Source organism: Sphaerodactylus townsendi, linkage group LG12, assembly GCF_021028975.2.
Source record: "Sphaerodactylus townsendi isolate TG3544 linkage group LG12, MPM_Stown_v2.3, whole genome shotgun sequence".
NCBI classification, from domain to species: domain Eukaryota; kingdom Metazoa; phylum Chordata; class Lepidosauria; order Squamata; family Sphaerodactylidae; genus Sphaerodactylus; species Sphaerodactylus townsendi.
The window spans coordinates 27,096,331-27,117,150 of record NC_059436.1 but is presented as its reverse complement, the minus strand read 5'-3'; the positions used below and the strand labels follow the sequence as shown (position 1 = coordinate 27,117,150).

Below are 20,820 nucleotides of genomic sequence, written 5' to 3'. Positions count from 1 at the left end.
ATAGTGATATTTACAATTATAGTAGGTTGAGAACTTATAAGCTTCACTGGAATTAATAGTGTTTGCAGTTCCTAGAGATGTTGAAGGATATTCTGTAGGCGCGTCAGGAGGATATCTGTAAATGTGACTCCTGCTTCTCATAGTAAAGAATTTGTTTTGAAGCTTAACACCAATCTGGACAATTTCATACTCTAAGTATTTCTCTTTGTTTATGAGACATAAAGCAGTCTTACGATACTCAAGAGTAGCTTGGGTTTCTGCTTCATGGTGCTTGGTGCTGTATCTCATCTATCTAAGGCAGGGGGCACACTCTCCAACCTTTCCTGGCATTTACCAGGTGTTTTTAGAAAATGGGCATATCCAGGTGAGGCGCCTGCCCAGCAAGGCTTCTGATTTTACATTGGAGATCTGATTGGCTGTGCTGATTAAAATAATGTTTCAGCTGCAGCTGCCACCATAGTACTTGTTTTATTTTCTTTCACACTCCTTTCTCAGTATAGTTTTAAAAATTACTCCTGAACTTGGGCTTCCTCTGTATGTATGTTTGTGTGTATGTCTTTGCCACCCATGGCGGCCATTTTATGGTTGCAAGCACCTTTGTGAGTCAGAAAACCAAAGATTCCCATATGCATTCCTATCCTAAGTCTTCATTCAAAAGAACTGATAGCTCAATTCACACCATGGAGGTGACTGGGGATGACACTGCTGGTGTGCTGCCCCACCATCTCCAGAGGGCTCTCTGGAAGGGAGAAAACGCCAAAAACCATTCCCATCTCTGTAGAGCCCTCCATTATGGCCAATAGATTTACGCTACGCAATAGGTGGCATAAGTCCAAGGCCAGGACTGTGGTCAGGACTTCCAGTTTTGGGGATGGCGGAACTGAGGTATGCCTGATTGCCCATGTATTGGGCCCTCCACCAGTGGATTTGCCCCATGCGTCAGTGAGGTGGGCACCCATGCTGCCCTTCCCTCTGGATTGGGCAGCCCCTGACACAAGGTAACAGTTACATATAACATGAGCTGAATAATCATATTGGTTATTAATAGTCTCAGAAATTCTTTGAGTACGTTTTGTACAGCTTGCTCCCTAGGGATGCCAGGCTTTAAACTTGGAAATAGACTGAAACATCAGATTTTCATATCAACTACCTAAGCCACAACAAAACAAATTACGATCAAGGACAGCTCTCATGTGAAATAGGTTTTCTCAGTCTCCTCTTTTCTGGGGTGTGTTGAATTTTCATTTCTTCTGATAATACTTTCAGGTTTGATCTGGTCTAGCATAGCAATTCCTACCTAGAAATCCAGCTTTGATGATTAAAGTAGTCATCAGGCAACTAGGGTGGGTTTTTAAAAAACCATTCACAGAATAATGGTTTTCAATGTACCTCTTGTAAGTTTTATATCATGTGGCTGTGGTAAAAGACTTTTATTTTGGTTTAAAAATAGCAAGTTTTGGTATCTTGATGGCAAAGGACCTTTCTTGGGTTACCACCTGTTTAACCTCAGATGGACAAGGCTCCTGAAGCAGAGCTTCTGAAGATGAACAGGGTGGATAGGTAGGTTCCTGTGGGAAAAATTAAGGTATGCTGGCCCTATATATGTCTTTAAAGGTCAGTACCAGCACTTTGAATTGGTCTGGGAAGCAAACTGGGAGGCAGTTTATGTGGACCAAGATTGGAGCCAAATGGTCTCCACCACCCATTCCAGTCAGCATTCTGGTCATATCATTCTGTCCAATGGTAGCTTCAAGGGCAGCCCATATGGAGTGCATTGTAGTAATCTAATCAAGACAGTGGGTATGTTGCATTGTGCACTGTGTAGCAGCAGCAATGGTAACCATAGGGTAGGCAGTTTATGTCTTAAATTGTGGAGAGGTCTGAATATGATTGTCTAGTCATCAGGACTGGTGTATAGTATAGTGATTGGTGTATACTTATTCAGTCATCTCAGTATTTTGCTTGTTTGCAGTCTGAGGTTCTAGATGGTCAGATGCCCATTCTATCTTTTCTGATTCATTTTTTGACGCAACCCAAACGATACTGTACTAGAATGCAAAACAAACCAAGGAATATGTCAGGCCTGCTGTGTATCAAACCTCCTGGGCAATGGGATTAAACTGCTGACTGCAGATGTCCTTCTCTTCAGAATTACTTGTGATCTCAACAAGAACTACTGGAATTGACCAGTGGTTCTAATTGCCATAGATAGGGAGGAGCTATCCAGAGGCTGAAACTGCACCGCAGGGAAAGCCCACTCTTTCAGGAATTGCCATGACCACTCTAGAAGGGAAATAAGCTGCTAAGGCTTCACTCTTCTCAGTGTAGTGCATTGTTTGCACAGAGTTGCAGCTGCATAGTAAATTTCAGATTGTTTCAAACACTTTCATCAGCAGTTATGTGAATTTTGACCAGCTGCTTTCAGACCTCCAGAATGTCCCAGGACAATTGCAGATTAGAAGTCAGAGGATCCACGTTGCTTCTGTTTGTATCATACCATTTTCAGTATCAGCAGCTTGTTTAACTTCATATTCCTTTTCATAGCTCTGTTGTCTTTTTTTGTCTTAAGATATGGAAACTGGCTGTTTGCAAATTGGCTATAGTTTTGGTCTTTTGATAGTCATTCATCCTTTGTTAGTTGGAAATATGGGAAGCTGAACAGAAAATGAATACAAAAATAAAGAATTATTTTCTTGCTTGGCTTTTGGCATACTGTGCTAATGTCGACCACCATTCCCTCAAGTGCCTGAGGGAAGATAAAGCTGTAGAACCACTGTCGTCGTATCTGGTGTCTTTTTGCTAAAAGTCAGAAGAGATTTTGAGAGCAAAGGTATGGAGAGAAATCTTTTGGCTGCACTCTGAGACAAAGTTAGGAGCAAAAAGGATTTATTTAGCATTATCTCATTGGCTTTTGGGATGTGTTCCTCAAAGCAGATTAGAAGGAGAATATTAGAATGTATTTATCTGAAAAGGTACAACAGTTTTGGATTTTGTATGTTCAATACTGTTGAAATTCTACTTGATGTTAGTGCCTTTTCTGCTTTTTATCAGTTTGATGGCGGTTTCATCATAGCACTTCACTTTGATCTCAAGATCTATCACCTGAAAATAGTAGTTTGAGTATCCTTTTGTGAAAACGCATACAAGAAATCATTTAATTTTTCTCACATAATTCTTTCATTTAATTCATTGTGCCAGTTACCTGACAAGACAATACTGCATTTGCTTCCTGGAAAGCAGAGAAAATATAGGAATTCTTTTGAGTGAAGAGAAACCTTGACTAGTTTTTTTTGTTTCAGGCACAATCTACAGGAAAGAAATGGCTGGAACAGTAATGATGGAATTGGATTTAAATCAAAGCAATTAAATCACCAGCTTCATTACAAAGCTAGACACTTGATTTAATATATTTCTTAAGCAAGCATGCGTGCTAATTGGTTGCTAATAAGTAAAATCTTTTGCTTTGCAGCTAAATGGAGCTTTTATGCTTCTAGAAAGTATAATTCAAAATCTTAGGTAATGCAACTCACATATGAAATTTCCAGAACAAAAAAAAATGTGCTTACTCCTAGTTGAGTACAGCCAAATAAATTTTGGGCCAGGGACCACCAGTAAGTTGTCCCTGAATATATGAATATGAATATATAAGGACGCGAGTTGCTGTGTTCTACTAGGTCAGTCGGAAGGGCAGCCCTGTGTAGAGTGAGTTACAGTAGTCTAATCTGGAGGTGACCATTGTGTGAATTACTATGGCTAAGTCATAGGGAACTAATTACTGGACCTGGCAAAGATGGAAGAACACCACTCTAGCTACATTTGTGACCTGAGCCTTCATTGATAGAAATGTATCCAAAGTCACTCCTAATAGTCACTGTTGGTATCAACTGCACAGTCAAGAGTGGGAAGTTGACACCCTGATCCCAGTCTCTTTGACCCAACCACAGAACTTTTATCTTTGATCAATTTAATTTCAGTCGGTTCTGTTTCAAACATTTCACCACACCTCCAAGCAATTGGCCATTATAGCCAGAGCAGTATATCAACAGATGTAGCTTGATGTCATCTGTATACTGTTGACAACCCAGCTCAAAACTCCAGACTAGCTGGGTGAGAGGGCACACGTAGATGTTAAATAACATGAGGGAAAAGAACTGCCCCTTGAGGGACGCTGCACACTAATGGGTGCTGCAATGACATCCTGTCCCCTTGTGCTACTTTTTGTCCCTGATCTTGGAGAAGTAAGACTACCCATTGCAAAGCTGTCCCACCTATACCCGTGTCGGCAAGGCAATAGACTAGTAGTTCATGGTTAACCACGTGTGTTGCGCTACTGTCAGATCAAGTAATAACAGCAATGCTAACCCTCCTTGATCCAGCTGTATATGAAGATCATCTGTGAGGTCTGGTCATTTCTCCCTCCCAGCCTAACAGTAGGTATTATGAAGGTGGGAGAGTTACGATACATGCTTCTCTGACCTCCATGGGTGAAGGATAGGGTAGAAATGTCATAAGATGTTTAAGTGCTCAGAATGATCCAGGGTGCTAGAATGAGAGTGCAGACGCTGTTGAGAAGCATAGGAGGTTGTTGCAGATGTTAGGTCTTTTGCCACTATCCCTGTCCCTAAGCCTGCTTCTCAAGGAGCCTCACAGCTCATCCACCCTCCTTCTGGGAGCGGTTGTTTCATGGTGGAAACCACAGGTCAGCCAGAAGTCTCAACTGGCAGTGACCTTACCCACCTTTCTGAAATATTAGGAATGTCACATTGTGAAGTTGCCTGAGAGCTACAGGTGGCTCCTGAGCCATTAAGTGAGTATCATGCATGTGTAGATACTATATAGTATCTATAATATAGTATCTATATTATCTGTTAGTTGTGTTTATTATCCTGCTCTCAGTTCATTGTTTTCTACTTACATAATGCCATTTTATGTATTAACATACCATGTTGTTATGTTTTGTTTCAGATTTCTGTAATTGTAGAACTGTTGTATTTTATTAGATATCTCATCCTGCTGATTGCATTGACTTGCACTGTGTAATCTGCCTGGAGTCTCAGTGAGAAAGCAGGATTATAACTAAATAATTAAAAAAATGGAAACATAAAGGTCCCTGTGTGTTGATAGTCCCTAAGCTGCAGAATGATAACATTCAATACGTTGCTAGTGTCACTTGATCTCAGATGTCAGATCATAAACCCCTGGTTCCAGTGGCTTCCAGTAAGTTGGAGTCAGAAGGCAGTAAATTTTTTGTTGTGAGAAGTGAGCAAGTGTGGGGGAGCAGCGAAGCCATTACTGGCAAGCATCTGTTGGAAATAGCAAAGGAACCATGCATTTTGCACAAACCATGAAGGTATGCCACTGATGAATGTCAGTGGGTTCCCCTCCCTCTTTAGGCACTTGGCAGAGAAAGTTTAGTCCACTTCCTGCTGTCCTGCCTCACTGTCTGCTACTGCCTGGTTTGTTTAACATGGAAAAGCTGGCTTTAGTGTATTTCAGTAAACGGTTATTGTTTCAGTTTGATGTGATTGAACAGTGACATCTTCATGTTTGTATTACATTCCAATTTCGTCTTTAAACCAGATGAAGGATACTGAAGTTAAGACAATTGGTTTAAAATTATTAACATACAAGATTTAATTCAAATGAAAACTAATAAGCAAATAGGCTACCCTGTAACAGTAGCAGTCTATTTGAATATTCTTCTTTCCTGTCATTTCTGTCTGGGTCAGTTGGAAGGGCAGTATTAATCTCCAAACTAAACTTCATGCTTCCAGAGAGATCTTCAGTCTCCAAAGTCACACAATCCAGAGAATTTCTATTTCTGTTAATAAGAGTCTCCTTGGTCCTAGTCCATTAGTGTAAATGCTATAACACATTGCTTAATGGAAACAAAAAGCAAGTGGAAATTCGCTGCCGTCCAATTGTATTTTGCACTGTGCATTGGCTCTGGTTGGGGTATGTAGCTTCTTGCCCTGTGCTGATCCTGCTGGTGGGAAAACTTGGCCTAGAGAGCAGCCAGACCTATCAAGACACACAATGTCAAGAGCTGACAAGTATTTTGTCTTTTCTGACACTTTGGAGGTCTGCCTTGCATGTTGTTAGAGTTTGGTAGTAATAATAGTGATGTATAATTGCTTGTGTCCACACAGCAGGGTAGAGAAAGCATTGTGAATGATACTGACTTTTTGAGTGCCCAGATTGTAAGTGTTCTGCAAACAACTTGCACTGATATACATTGGCAGGAGGACTAGTAACAATGTTTTGTGGGTCAGTCGTTTATATAAACCTATTAGCAATGCTAATGTCAAATAATGACACTTAAGTCAGAGCCAAACAGCTGCTTAGGTTCATTAAGGACTTCTATTATCTGGTGGAATTTTTAACCTCTGTAAACTGGGCTCTCTCCCCCCCCCCCCCCCCCGTAAACTTCACTTGCTGAAAAATTGCAAATATAACGGATAACATTTTGGATCTCTGTTAGGGCAGCTTTTCTTGTGATGGAAACTTTATAAACAAATTCTGAAGCCAACAGCTACCTCATAGAAAGTGGATGTATTTATGGAACAGTTTGTTTTGGGTGGAGACAGCATAAGCATGATTTGTGGTGGTCAGTGTAGTGTAATGAGATGTGGGGGGGAGACCTCACTCTTGTGAGCATGGCCGGTCCCAGCTGGAGCTGGATTAGGGGAGTCTCTGTATTCCAGCTCACTCATCTGACTGCAAAGCCATGGCTCTGAACAGATGGCCACCATCTGTGCTTAACTCTGAAAACCCCAGTACCAGAAAATTTAGCCTGAATGTATTTCACTGAATTTGCGAACAGGTGAAACGGTTCCTAATAACCTAGTGTATTGTACAAATGACATCCATTCATGGGTTTCCATAGCAGTAACAAAAAAGCAACAGGAAGATGGAACAGCCTGAGTGCAGTTTCAAACAAAGTCAAATCTAGTATCTGGTCTGGAAAACCAGAATTAATTTCTCTTATGGGAAGACAGGGGCCTGACTGTGCAAGTGTATTTGGAAGGTCAGAAACATTGTTTTACTTGGTTATAACAGGAACAGAGGATAAAGTATTATAAACCAGAATATTTGTCAGATGGTGGTGTTTTCTGTCCAAAAGATGGTGGATGGATATTGGCGGTTCTGTCTTCAAGAGGCTGTCATAAGTGAATTACATTCCTCAGCAGGAGGGTTTGCAGTAATGTTGCTGAATTGGAACAATCAATCAGCATTCATGGTTTGTAAGTACAAAGCACTCTGATTCTAGGCTTGAAAACAGCCACTTTCTTGCTCCAAGTAAGCATTGTTTCCACTGGCACTGTAAATTATAAAAGACCTTTCTTTCTCTTTCAAACCTTCCATATGCCACAGATAGCAACAGTAGGTATGTAGGCTAGAAAAAAACCTAAGTTTGTCAGTACTTTACCAAAACTTTCAGTAAAGACAAGCAATATTAAGAATATACTACAAAAGTATATGCTATCCAACTTTCACTAGTACATCTGCTCTCTCTCCTAATGGTTACTTGAATGTATAATGTTGCGTTGATGGTTACAAACTGGCTAGCCTTTGTTCAAGCATTGCATGTAAACACTATACATTTTGTTAAAGAGAAGATCCTGTGCAATTTTTTTAGAGAGAGAGAATAGGCTTGAACCTAGCATCAGGATCAGAGGCTATGGGCCAGACCCCCTTTTTGCCCCCTTCTGTGAATTCAGAGTGGTACGGCAAGGGACTGGCATTTGGGGGATGGAGGCATTTCAAACGGCTATAAAGGAGGGGACAGCATATGTCATATATGGTGGGAGGAGGTCCTTATGACTATGGAAGCAGTGTACTGGATCTAATCCAATGAAATTAGAAACCATGGCCATTAGTGAAGTTGGCATAGCGAGAACAGGTATAAAAACAAGACCTAAATATCAGTTAAAAGATTCTGTTTTTGAAATGTGTGGAACAATGATGGGTCTAAAACAACATTCTGAAGAAAGAATTCCAAAACTGCTGGGTACCCATCAAAAACTGCAGAGTGTATGGCTCATTTTCCCCCCTCCTTCCATGGCTGAACCTGAAGTAGGTCTCATTTGTTGATCTTGAGATGTATATGGAGGGGCATATGGAACGAGACATTCTCTAATTCAGTTTAATTAAAGCAACTCATCATATCCTTTCTACCTTCAAACTTAAATCCATGCCTGTGACAGCTGGAAACTTGCTTTAAAAAACAACATGCCAGTAATGAGTGGGGTGGTGATTATCTTCCAATTCAGCTCCTGTGTTCTGCCTCCCTTCGGTCCTTCCCAGCTGTTATGGCACTGTTCAGCAGTTCGCTTACTTAAAAAGCTACTAGTTCTTGTCTGTACTATAGCCAGTGTGTTCTCTGTGGGGGCATATATGCTAAATATGTAAATAAAAGTTCCAGGTTCTATAATAAGAAAAGGTAACTTGGGTCTTGCATAAATTCTATAAGTTAAGCATTGTTTTCTCAGCTTCATATTTATCAGTATAATTATATTTGCACCATGGCTGGGAATGAGCAAAAAGGGGGCTGGCAGTCAAACACAACCTCACAGTAGGACAGTTATTTGCTGCTGTTTACTGACTGTGCAGGTAAGGTTTTTTAAGATAGGTTTGAAGTTGTCAGCCTTGTGTGTTGCCTGTTGGTATCTATGTGTACATTTATAGTTCTAGCTTGTACATAGTAACTGCATGCATTTATAGTAACATAATTAAAAAATTGACAGGCTGCTAACCGGCTAAACAGCTGGCTGTTCTCCATCACAATTCATTGTCCTGGTTTGTTTTTTTGCAGAGTGACAGTGAGTTGCAAAATGAGTGTTTGAAGGGTTCCCTTAACTTCTGCAGTTGTCTGTTGATGTAGGCCAAGCTATGTATTTATTTGTTTCAAAACAACAACAACAACAACAACAACATGGAAGAATCTCAAAATTTGGCAACTGTGCTGACAGAGCTGCCCATGAGTTTCTATAAAAAGTTTCCGGGTACCTAAAAATAAGTCCATATGCAGATGTTGTCTATGTGCCGTGAGTTCAAATATTGATAGAGTTCTAAGGTCCTCAGACTGTTGATTTACTAGAGAGCCAAGTTGATAAGCAGCAGAAGTGGACCCTTCTGAATCTCTTCTCATTCACAGGAGAGGAGAGGATGTTAGGAGTGCCTGTCTGCTTTTGATTTGTCCTTTTAGAAGTGGGCATAAATCTGCTTTCAGATTCCTTGCTCTTGGGAAGGGAAAGCAACAAAAATAGAGTCTGAAACTATGAGATCTGATCTGTCTGAAATATGTTTGTAATTCAGGGTCCTTGATTGTGCAGTTGCCTGCTGCTATTGATCTTTTGGATTGCATTCAAATTGCAAGGTGTCATAGTCCGTTCGTACACTGCATTTGATCAGGCTACACCTGGAGTACTATGTGCACTTGTGGAGGGCTCACGTTAAAGAGGATGTAGACAATGGACCAGGTGCAGAGGAGAGCGACAAGGATGATCAGGGGCCTGGAAACCAAGTCCTACTCAGAAAGGCTGAGACTAGTGACTGTGACTAGTTCAAGGTCACCCAACAGGCTTCATGTGTAGGAGTGGGGAAACGAACCTTCACCAAATTAGAATGCTCTTAGCCAATATACCACACTGTATTTGAAGGACTGTCACTTAAAGGACGCCTGGGAGCTGTTTCTGTTGGCAACAGAGGATAAGACTCGCAATAATGGGCTTAAATTACTAGCATTACTGTCTGAATATTAGGAAACAAATTTACAGTAAAAGTAGTTCAGCAGTGAAATCAGCTGCCTAGGTGGTGAGCTCCTCTTCACCGGTGGCTGAACAAAGACTTCTCTGATATCTTCTCTTTCTAAAAACCTTTCTCTATCTCCTATTTTATATTTGTTTCTGTTATTTGACTTCTATTCTCTAAATCCCCTGCTAATATTCATGCTACCTCTTTGTTTCTAGTCTTCTTTAAGCTTGCTTTTCTGATCTGTCTTCCCTAACCCTTCCACTGAATGGGAAGACGAAGAGGAGACAAATGCCTTATCTTGCCGTCCCTTGGTTGCAAGGTGCTCTGTGTGGGTGCCCGAGCATGCACGGCTCAGAAAGCAATATTTTCCTGTCCAAAGACATGCTGGAAACCGGAGACAACAGCGACCCAAGGAGCACACCTTCTCAGGCTGTTGCAGTTAAAGCACAGCAAGATGGCTCAGGCAGTGGGATCCATTGAAAAGTGTGCCAAAACCTCGCATGTCCACACAATGGCCACTGCTACAACTGGCTCAGAGCATGAAGCAACAGCAGGGTAGCCATGTCTCTTTCTGGAGTATCAGCCCAAGGGCCCTCAGTCTCCTTGGAAGCAAACACAGCCAAAGTGGAAGGGGGTAACGTACCTGTGGGTGGCCCTACTCTCTGACTTCTATTCCTTTGTGAAAAACACCTTGCAGGAGCAGTACTGTCCCCAATTCAACAAGGTATCCCAGGGCTGGTCTCTAGAGACCACAGAAGGGCTACCTCTCCCATAGCCTCCAGAAACCCTGAGCCTAGGGAAGAGGTGGGTACACCGTGGTTGACCAAGGCTGCACTCAAAAGATGTATACCCAGCCTTGACAGGCCAACCCTTAGGGAGCCTGATTCTGACACCAATCCTAGGGAGGAAGGCAAATTGCTCTCTGAGGGTGAGGAGGAAGGCGAAGAGGTCCAGGTACCTAAACAGTCAATGTGATACACCTCTGTGATACACCTCTGAAGATGCCAGCCACAGGTGCAGGCGAAACGTTAGGAACAAGATCCACTAGACCACGGCCACACAGCCTGGAAAACCCACCAGAACCAGTCAGTGCACGTTTACAAAAATAAGGATTACTAATATCTCCTCAGCAAGATTCTAGCAGCTTTAGAGATTAAGAGCGCAGAAGGGGAAGGGGAGAAACCTAATCCAGATTTAAAATCTACTCATACTGGGGACAAACAATTCCTACCCAACGCACCCTCTTCTGGGGGCAGAGGACATCTGCTTGGGTGATTCTCCACCCCTTCACTGGGAGGCAGGAACTTTTAAAAATCCACTTCCTGTGCTGAGCCTTGGCGCCATTTTGGTCAGAATTTTTTCCTGCCTCACAGGGAGAGCACGAACTTAGACTTGGCCCCTACTAGGCTGCAACAGCATCTCCAACAACACCATCAATAAGTGACTCAAATTCTGAATTGTAGAGGCATTTTCATTTCAATGCCTGGAAGTTTCAGCGGAAGTTAGTCCACTTGGTATGCAGCAGTTCTACTAATGCTGCTCTGGCCAAAAACACCTTCCCTAGAAAATTCTGTAAAGCAACTATTTGGTCTTCTGTGTTAACCTTTGTCAGATACTACAAAATAGATACCTTCAGTTCTTTGGATGCAGCCTTTGGACAAAAAATGCTGCAACCCATTCATAATCCTAACTAATTTTCTTTTCCCATCCACCCAAAATTTCGGGACACTGCTCTGGGACGTCCCACAAAATGTCCTCTGCTTAGTGGGAAAATGACAGTAGGATACATACCAGTAATTATTCTTCTCTGAGCATGAAGGATATTTTGCCCCTCCCAAGGTCATCGTATCTGAACTAGACAACCTTTCCTACCCTTTCTGAACTTATGCTCCTTCTCCATCTATAGTAGTGTTATGTGTTTAAAAGTTAGTTTTTTTAATTGTTATAATTACTTAAGACTGCTCTAGGGAGTTTCCAAACTGAAGAAGATGGATGGTCTCACTCCAAACAGGAAGGGTAAAAAAGTTATTTCTTACCTCCTTGATTGGATGGTGAGAAGCACCAACAAGATGTCCTGGTTGCTCAGAGAATGAGAGGCTTCATCAATGGTTAACAGATTTTCCTGTTAGATTTCTCAGATATTTACAAGGGCCCTTTAAAAGAATGCTGTAGTATTCTCAGCAAAGCATTTGTAGACCTAGACCTAGGCTAGCCTGATCTACCCTGTTCTCAGAAGCCAAGATGGGTCAGCCCTAACTAGCATTTAGATAGGAGACCTCCAAAGAATACCAGGGCGATGACTTGGAAGAAGGCAATGGCAAACGACTTCTGAATTTCCCTTGCCTTGAAAATTCTACAGGATGACCATAAATCAGCTTTGATTTGATGGCCAAAATAAAAAAAGTCTCCCACAAAAGCACCAGAAATAAGCCACTGGAAACATACCGTGAATGGTCCTTTTAGCTGCTCAGAGCAATGATGCGCAGTTTTAACTAAGAACTTGGTGTTCTTTTTTTTCCGGTGCTATCTGTAGTCTCATCAGTGCCTAGGTGGATTTTGTGAAAATCTCTGATATCAGTCTTATGGCAAAATAATGTTTAAAAAAATTTATATGCGCACAAAGTTACTTACTATATCCCAGGTTTTTGTCCACCACCTCAATTTATGATTTATTTCCTCACTGTTGAAAATGCAGCCATTTTTTAAAAAAAGTAAAATTTACTTGTCCTCAAAATATTTCTGTGCCTTTCAGTAGTGAACATATCTTTGGCTTGGGAAGAAAAAATGATGCAGAAAAGCATGACCAAAATAGTGATGAACATTAGGGGATATTTGCTCTTCAAAAGACCAGCATAATGGGGGCTAGCAAAAATGGCTACCATTTTTGACATAATCTTTAGCAGAGTAAATTGTGCTTCAGACGAACTTGAAAAAATAGAAAACCAGATTTCCAACTATTGCATAATCATGTTTAGCTGGCATACCTGCTTGGCACCTTCCTATGAGGCCACATCGTACTTGGCTGATGTTAACGAAATGTGCCATAGTATATAATAGGAGGAGACAATTCATGATTGTGGCAAAGAGCAGATGCAGCAGTTGCTTGTTAGGCAAGTTTTTCTGAACCTCAGTGGTGGGCATACTAAGACGGCAAATCTCTTGCTCATAGGAAAACCAAGAACACAAATATAAGGTAGAGAAGTAAGATACGGTAGCTATGGTTCTCAGAGAGATTTAGGAGTTTCGTGGTAGTTAACAAAATGGTTATTTGTTTAAAACATTTTAAAACCACCTTCTTACCCAGTGTAAGGTCCCCAAGGGAACTCAGCATTCTAGATTATATTAATATAATTTTAATAGTTTAAGCAAGCACTGTCAATGCTCTGGCTTGTGCTTGATTGACACATCAAAAATATTTGCATTCTGTTCAAGTTTAAGAAGGTTGTTGGCTGACTTGCCAGTAGTTATACATATATTAAGTAGTTATAGATATATTAGGAAGTGTATAGAAAGGAAGATGAAAACACTTAAGAATTAGAGCAGGGAAGGGCTTATTACAGATTAAGGATCACATCAGAACGGTTTTGTCACATGCCCACATACTTGAGGAGGAACTGTGGAGCATCTGCTTTGCGCACAGAAAGTCCTTAATTCAATCCATGGCATCCCAATTTAAAAGGATCAGTTTTAGGTGATGTGAAAGACATCTACCTGAGACCCTAGAGAGCCACTACCAATCCAGACAGACAAGACTGGTTGTAGTAATTCTGATTCAGTACAAGGCAGATTCACACATGTCCTCAACCAAGCTTCTTTCTCATCTAACGAAAGCTGCATTACAGCAAGCACTTCTTATGCTGTCAAAAGCATGAATGTGACCAGTGGGCTTCAAGTTGCTCTCCACTTCTTATTTTCTCATCTCGAATGAAAAGATAAAGGCTGTTGTTTGATAGCAAAGTTAAGGATCTCAAAATGTTTTAAAATGTTTGACGAGCGATCCTACCTAAAAGAGATTTTTTTAAAACCTGTGGATGTAATCTGTGAAAGGAGGGGAGACTTTCTACTGTTGAATGGGAAGTCTCTTTCCCTGGAGACATTCAAGAAAAGACCAGACACAGGTTTCTGACACAGGCATTGACTTGCTTTTGGGACAGGGGTGAAACCAGTTGAATTGTATTCCGTGTTTGATTTATTATCTTGCCTTTCTTTGTAGGTCACAAGCTTTTGCCTGTTAGTGTCTGTTAACAGCCTCACGTGTTATCTGTCCTTGTGTTAAGATATTGGGCTGAGGGCCAATAGTGAGATGCCAAGTAGCACAGAAGTCTAGAATTTATTGCTATAGGGTAGTCCAGAATCCTCCCATTCAGTGTGAGAGCTGTTCCTGAGGCTCAGGCATGTGGAAACCCCACTTCACCATCCTAAGATGGAAGTTCTGGCTTTATCTATCAGTCATGGATAGCACAAGGACCTAAAACTATCATGAAGGATTTGTGCTTGAGGATGTATCCTTAAGTGACTGATGATTACATGCAGGTTCCTCTGTTTTTAGAAGCACCCTGTCAGGGCTTTGTTAGTTTAGCAAGTTTGTTAGTTTAGCAAGTAGATGTCCTTGCTGAAGTTAGTTATGTTCAGATAAGAAGTAAAGGGCAAATGCTTGAACTTTGAGGCTGCAGTGATTTATATATCAGCTTTATGAGCAAAGCAGAATTCTGTCTTATGCCATTTAAATTGTGATTGAGTATATTCCTGGAGAGAACCTTTGTAGCTTGTTTTGAAGGCTTGATGTAGGAAGTAAGTGGAATTTTATGTATCCTGCAGCAGGAGATGATACAGGCTCCAGTTCTTAAAACCTATACACGTTAATAGCATTCTGCAGTTTCCAAGGGTACAATTGGTCAAGGAGTTCAGCTATTGTCGTAGCGCATCAGGATTTATGATATGTTAAGTCTTGGGGCTGCCCTAAAAGTGAGAAATGTTGGTTTTAAAGAGCTCAGCTGTACTTGTGTGCTCACACAGAAGATTGCAAGATACGTTTATTGTACTATGTTTGTCATAGACCTATAGCTCCCTCCCCTGTTTCTTTCACCTTGATGTTTATGTAGGTTGTTTACAATGCTCTCCCTCCCACACACACACACTCTGGAAAAGCTTTGTCTTGACTAGCTGTTTTCCTCTTCCAACTACCCCATTTGCCTGCAGTCCTAGTCCTGTACAGAGGCAGCTCTGTCAGAAAATATTGCTTGTTGACATTCTAGAGTTGTTGTCTGACATAGAGGCAATCAAATTTTTTAAAAATGGAAAGAATGTAACCATTCATGGTTGCTTGCAGCTCCACTGAATTATGAGTCTTTCTCGGTAGGTCATCGTGTTGACATAATCTATACCTCCTGTCCCTTTTCTGTCAGCTCTGCTGCTGTTCCTGCTACTGCAGTCATATGGTAAAGATCAAGGGACACCTTTCATACTTCCTGGCTCTTAATTTCAGTCCAGAATGTTTGGCCTGTAGTTGCATCTGCTATTTTGTCCCACAATTTTTTTTTTGCTTTTAGCTATTGAGAACAGAACAGAACATGATAGAAACTGAACAGAAGTTGCAAGGGATCAGGTTTCTTTAATTTTGTGTAAAAGCCACTATATCCTCTCCCCCCACACCCGCCCAGGGTAATGATACTGGGTTGACTCCCCTCCCCAGCACCATGTCCCAGAGAGAATCCCCTACTCGTCCTGCCCTTTATAGGAGTAAAAAGTTTCCTTTCTCCCTACTCCAGCAGCATGGCCCTTTTCTATACCTACAGCAGCTGATTTTGAAGAAAGTCTGTGGAGATCTGATCATGATCACTGGAATCTTTTCTAGTTATACCCTAAATTGCATGATGAGGATTCCATCTGCGTAGTTCAGTCAGTCTTTGCATGTGGATTTGTTACCACAGAATGGGACAGAATGAGTCCACAGAACAGAATCGCTGGCTGAAAAACTGTGTGTGTGTGTGTGTGTGCGCGCGCGTGCGTGCACGTGTTTGTGCTAAGGCTTTTCTTTCCATGGACTGTTTTTTACTCTGTATTTCTCTGTGGGAGCAGTTTAGTCTTTGAATGTGTCAAGCAAGTTGCTTCCCAGACATCCTTTGTATAGTAACAGCATGTGCTGAGAAACTGGCAGCTTTTAAAACACAGTCACTCTTTCTCTCTGACTCTGCCCTTCCCCCCCCCCACTCCCCTCAAATTCTGGTGACATTACATAGATAGATGTGCTTGCAAGGAAAACAGCAGAGAGAGAGAGAGAGTTGAGTGTCTGCCAAAACTCTGCAGTCTGAAATGGAGCTGCCTTTCTTTCTCCTCCCCCCTTCCCTTCCCCTGCCTTCCCAGGTCTTCAGTTGTGTACACGATTTTCCCCTTTCTCTAGATTTCATTACTGAGAACATACTCTAGTAGAGAGATCTTTCCTCTCATGCAATAATGCTCGATTCTAAAGATTACTCTCTTCAGGTTTCCATGCCTATTCAGTGTAATTACACGAATCCTTATCGCATCCTAGTAACGTTCAATATGCTTTCATTCTAAACATACTGGCATTGATTGGACTTGTAAAGCTCTTGGTTTATTGTTTAGTGACTCCCTCAGGGACAATAGCTAGAGGAAAACTTCCAGCTGTGAAAAATGTTTTTCTTACCCTTTACTGTGTGTGATCCTCTCTCAGTGCCTCTTCAGAGTTGCTTTTTAAAATCGTCTTCCTTGGGTTGTTGATTCTACAAGTGTTAAAAGGGCAAGGGAGGGCAGTGGTGTGGACATAGACTCGAGGCGAGGCCAGAGCTGTGCCTTGACCTTTCCAGCAGAACTCTTGGGGGTCTGGAGGACACTCAGTCTGACCTTTACCAGCTGATGCAATGAAAGTGTCTGTAGTCCACACTTAAGTGGTTTTTCTCCCCGCAACATCTGTGAAGCCTTTTCCCACCTTCTCTCTCCCTTTCTCTGCTTCTTTTGATTACCTTGTTCCTAAAGACATGCGGTTCTGTCAGGTGGGTCTAGCTCTTGACCTAAATAGGCACAAGGAAGCTTCACTGTGATACTTTTGGGGAGAAGTGAGCTGCAAGGAATGAAATAAATTGTGGCAGTTGACCAACCTTGGAAGGAAATCCACAGGACTTTTTTTTTTTTTACTGCTGTGCTTAATATACCATCTGAGAGAGTGATGCATTCTGCTTTCAAGCTGGCAGCTACCCCTCTTTATAAAACGAGAGGTTGTCATGGAGGTCTCTGCATAATCACAGGCGTGTGGGGGCAGAATCTCAGCTTTCAATGGAAAGAGTGTTCACAAGGTTAGGAAGTAATGCGTGAACATTTTGAGCCTGGGGAAGGTATCCGACTTTCCTAGCCGAGCTGCGCGGGGTGGGGGGGGGGGGGGGGGTAATGACATCATGGCTGGAGGAAGAATCTGGCCTCCAAGGCTCAAAGAACTTGGGATCTCTATGATACAGTATTTACAGGGAAATACCTGGTTATAAAATTCTGCAGTTTTATGCAGTAAATGATTCTGCTGATACCAGTAAAAGGGGGTTGTTGTACATTTGACATTAATACTTATGTGTGTTTTTAATCATTTCTAACATTAGGTTTGACGTTTTCACTGCTGTATCTTATGAAACTTTGTTTTAATAATAGTCTTATCTAGATCAGAATATTACCAAAGACACTAGTAAGATGGCTGATGTAGGCACTGTCAGTGTCTATTTGAATTATCTTATCGTTGTACTTCTGTTAAATACCACTTACCATTTTGCTTTCAGTTTGGAATTTCACCATTTGAATCATTAAGTTGTCTCATTGTTCACTTTAAATCCACTTTACATCTGTCCCAGAGCAGATCTTTGAGATGCTTCCTTCCTTGCACATAAAAATACTGTAAAATCTTATGATTTTAGGCTTCACACGCAGGTTTATAGGATCAGCTCATCATTTTAAGTAATTGATCAGCCATTCCATCTCAGACTAGAAGCACCTCGTTTGGGCTCCACCATTCCCTTTAGGGAGGCTAACAGTCACTCCACAAGAAGTTGTTAAAAATAGTAGTGCTAATTAATGCTTCCAGCATTTAAGTTGCTTTGAGAAGTGGCCAATAAATGTATTAAATAAGCTGGAGTGCTTAGCTTGCACCATAGATTAGGAGTGTCAAACATGTAGCCCTGGGGCCGGATCCGACCCCTTGAGGGGGCTTATCAAGCCTGTGTGCCAGTCGAAGCAGCTCCCCCGCCCTCTGTGCTCCTGATGTGACCTGGTGTGGCCACTGGGAATGGGTAGGGGGTTGTCTCAGCTGGCTTGTGGGCCTGATAAGCTCTCTCAAGGCAGCCACTCCACTGAGCCATAAGCTCACCAGTCCAACCCTATAAGAAAAGTTGGATAGACAGAAGAACTTTTCTGAGGCCCACAACTAAATCTAATGGAGAAACACACTGAATCTTCCCTATCTCTTTCTTGCTGGCATGTCAATCTTTTTGAGATGAAATTGTGACTGTTAATTCCTGGGTATCCATCACATTTTTATGCTGCCCTTCCTTGCAAGAAACTGAAGGAGGCACACATAGGGTTCCCCCTCCACTTTACCCTCACATATACCATGTGAGGTAGGCTAGGTAGAGTGAATGCCAATGAAGCTTCATGGCCAAGTGGGGATTTGAACCTGGATCTTAATCTGGCAGACTGTTATATGGCACTGGCTCTCAAGTAGGCAATATTTTTCTAGCTTCTTATTTGAATCTTGCCTGCATCTGGGAGGGCCACAGAGTGCTATTTGGCATGGGATTTTTTTGCACTATACAGCTTTCCGTTTATTTATGCTACCATACCCCATCTGAATCTCTGCTCTTTGCACAGCTACCTGCAACCAGCTGTTTGTTTGCACATGTCCTCTTCACTAGGCTCTATCGGTTAGGAGCTAGTAGAATTGGAGACTGGGAAAGGAGAACTGCCTGCAATATTCCCAGTTCTTTGATAGGAAGTTTATCTCTCCCTTCTACAATGTTCAGTTATAGCAGTACATTTAACACATATGCACATGTTAATGAATACAAACCTGTTTTGTTTTGTTTCACTCGCAGCCGGTTGCTGAACCAATCCCAATCTGCAGTTTCTGCCTTGGTACAAAAGAACAAAACCGAGAAAAGAAACCTGAGGAGCTCATCTCTTGTGCTGACTGTGGCAATAGTGGTATGTATATCTTCTGTATCTTGAGCAATGAAATCTGTTGCACTGGGGAAAACATATTGATTCATCATGTTGGAGATACTGCCTCCTAACACAGCCATGGGACAAGCCTTGATTCAGTACTGGAAACTATTGAACAGAGCAAATTGGGAGGGGGAAATTACCTTTGCTAGGGAAGGAGAGGTTTTTAGTTCCTTCCCTAATTGCTGCTTCTTTCCCATATTCAGTTGAGCTATGAAATTGGCCAGACAAGATAGCAAACAGCTTTTGATTTATTGAATTTTTGTGCTGCAGGAAAGGTTTTTTTAGGGTTCTAGCATAATATTGTGAGCCAGAGTTCTTCTGTCTCCTTGGCTCCCTCCCCTAACTTGTATTTGCAGCCATACAATTAAACATTAATCCTTTTATATATTTCATTTAAAACAAAAATCCTTCTAAGCTACTACAAAATAATCAAGATACCCTCACTGTTGTGTCAACCCCTGCACTTGACTATGGCGGGGTTTTATTTTTGGGGACTTATTTTGTGGTTTCGTGGTACTTCTTGAAAATGCTGTGGACATTTGCAAAGCCAAAGAGTCAGCAAAGAATATGCATACTGCAAGAAATGATAACATCCTTTTGTTCAGCATTGAGGCATCATATAGGAGACCCTCTCATGTTTGTGCTGTAGAGATATACTACACAACTGGAAGTAAAAGCTGCCCAAAGAAGGAAAGCACAGAGTGGCCTTCAGCAAATTTACATAGTTTGGCCACCGCTCAATCTACTGTCTAATGTAGAATCCAGTTTGCAGAAAAATAGTTTGCAGAAAATTTACCCCTAAGCTGAATGAGCAGTTAGGGATTATTTAAGAACAGCACTGTGATTGGTTCACTGTAGCATTTTGCCACTTGCTGGAATTACCACTGAATGTGCCCCCTGTCATTTCAGGACCTGCGCATCGCCAGAGATATTCAATGTTGTATTAAGTTTAACTTGTAGTAGAAGGAAAGCCTGAATGTTCAGTCTTAAGGGCAGTAGCAGTGCTACTTGACATAACTCTTTCTGTTCTAATCATACATGGTAGTTGCATAAAAATAAACAAACCCAGGTACCTCAAAGGCTAACCTTGTCATTTCTCTGCAGCACATGATGAAATAGGCTATAGCTACTGTTAGTCTTTAATAAAGTGGTTAGTCTTTAAAGTGCAACAGCACACTTAGCCTGTAGCAGCAGAACAACAAATACAGCTAATTTGTCATGTTATTTTAGTAGATCTGTAGCATCCTTATCATATGCAACATCTTTCTTGCACCTATCCTTACGGTAAGGAATACATTGGTTGATGTATAGCTGTGGCAATAAAACAACATTGAACATCCTAAAATGATATCTATGAAACAATCCTCAGGCTAGAAGCAGAACATTAAAGCTACTAAAAAGGTGAAACTTCTCATTTAAAACCCTGGGCAAAAATAATTGATTTGACCTAGCACCAAAAGACAGTAACAGAGTAGCCAGGCAAGGATAAAGAGAAAAGGTATTCCAATGGTTAATTGCTACCACTGCAAAGGTTTGGTTGCTACCTCATTCATTTGTACAGGCCTGGGTACTGGGAGCATGGCTTGGAAGATTATCTTAGCTGGTGGACTGGACAGTATAGGAGGCCCTTCAAGTACCCTGGCACCAAGCCAATTAGAGCCTTAACAGTAAGAATGAACAGCTTGAGCTGTGTTTGGAAACAAATGGGCAGCCAGTACAGATCTTCCTTGCTAAGGTGGTATAATCTCTGTATCCAGCCCCCTCAATAGTTCTTTCTCCAAGTGATAAGCATACACTGCTTGTTTTGCCAGTACTGGAGCTGTACTAATGCTACATTCAGGGGTT

At 41.6% G+C, this 20,820-nt stretch overlaps 1 protein-coding gene across 1 annotated transcript in view; it reads left to right on the top strand.

Moving 5' to 3' along the window:
- KAT6A (lysine acetyltransferase 6A) overlaps positions 1-20,820 on the top strand; it is a 59,589-nt gene that overhangs the window by 7,870 nt on the left and 30,899 nt on the right. The window contains exon 3 of the mRNA XM_048512356.1: positions 18,846-18,954. Within this exon, the coding sequence (XP_048368313.1) occupies positions 18,846-18,954 (109 nt within the window). The remainder of the gene's footprint in view (positions 1-18,845; positions 18,955-20,820) is intronic.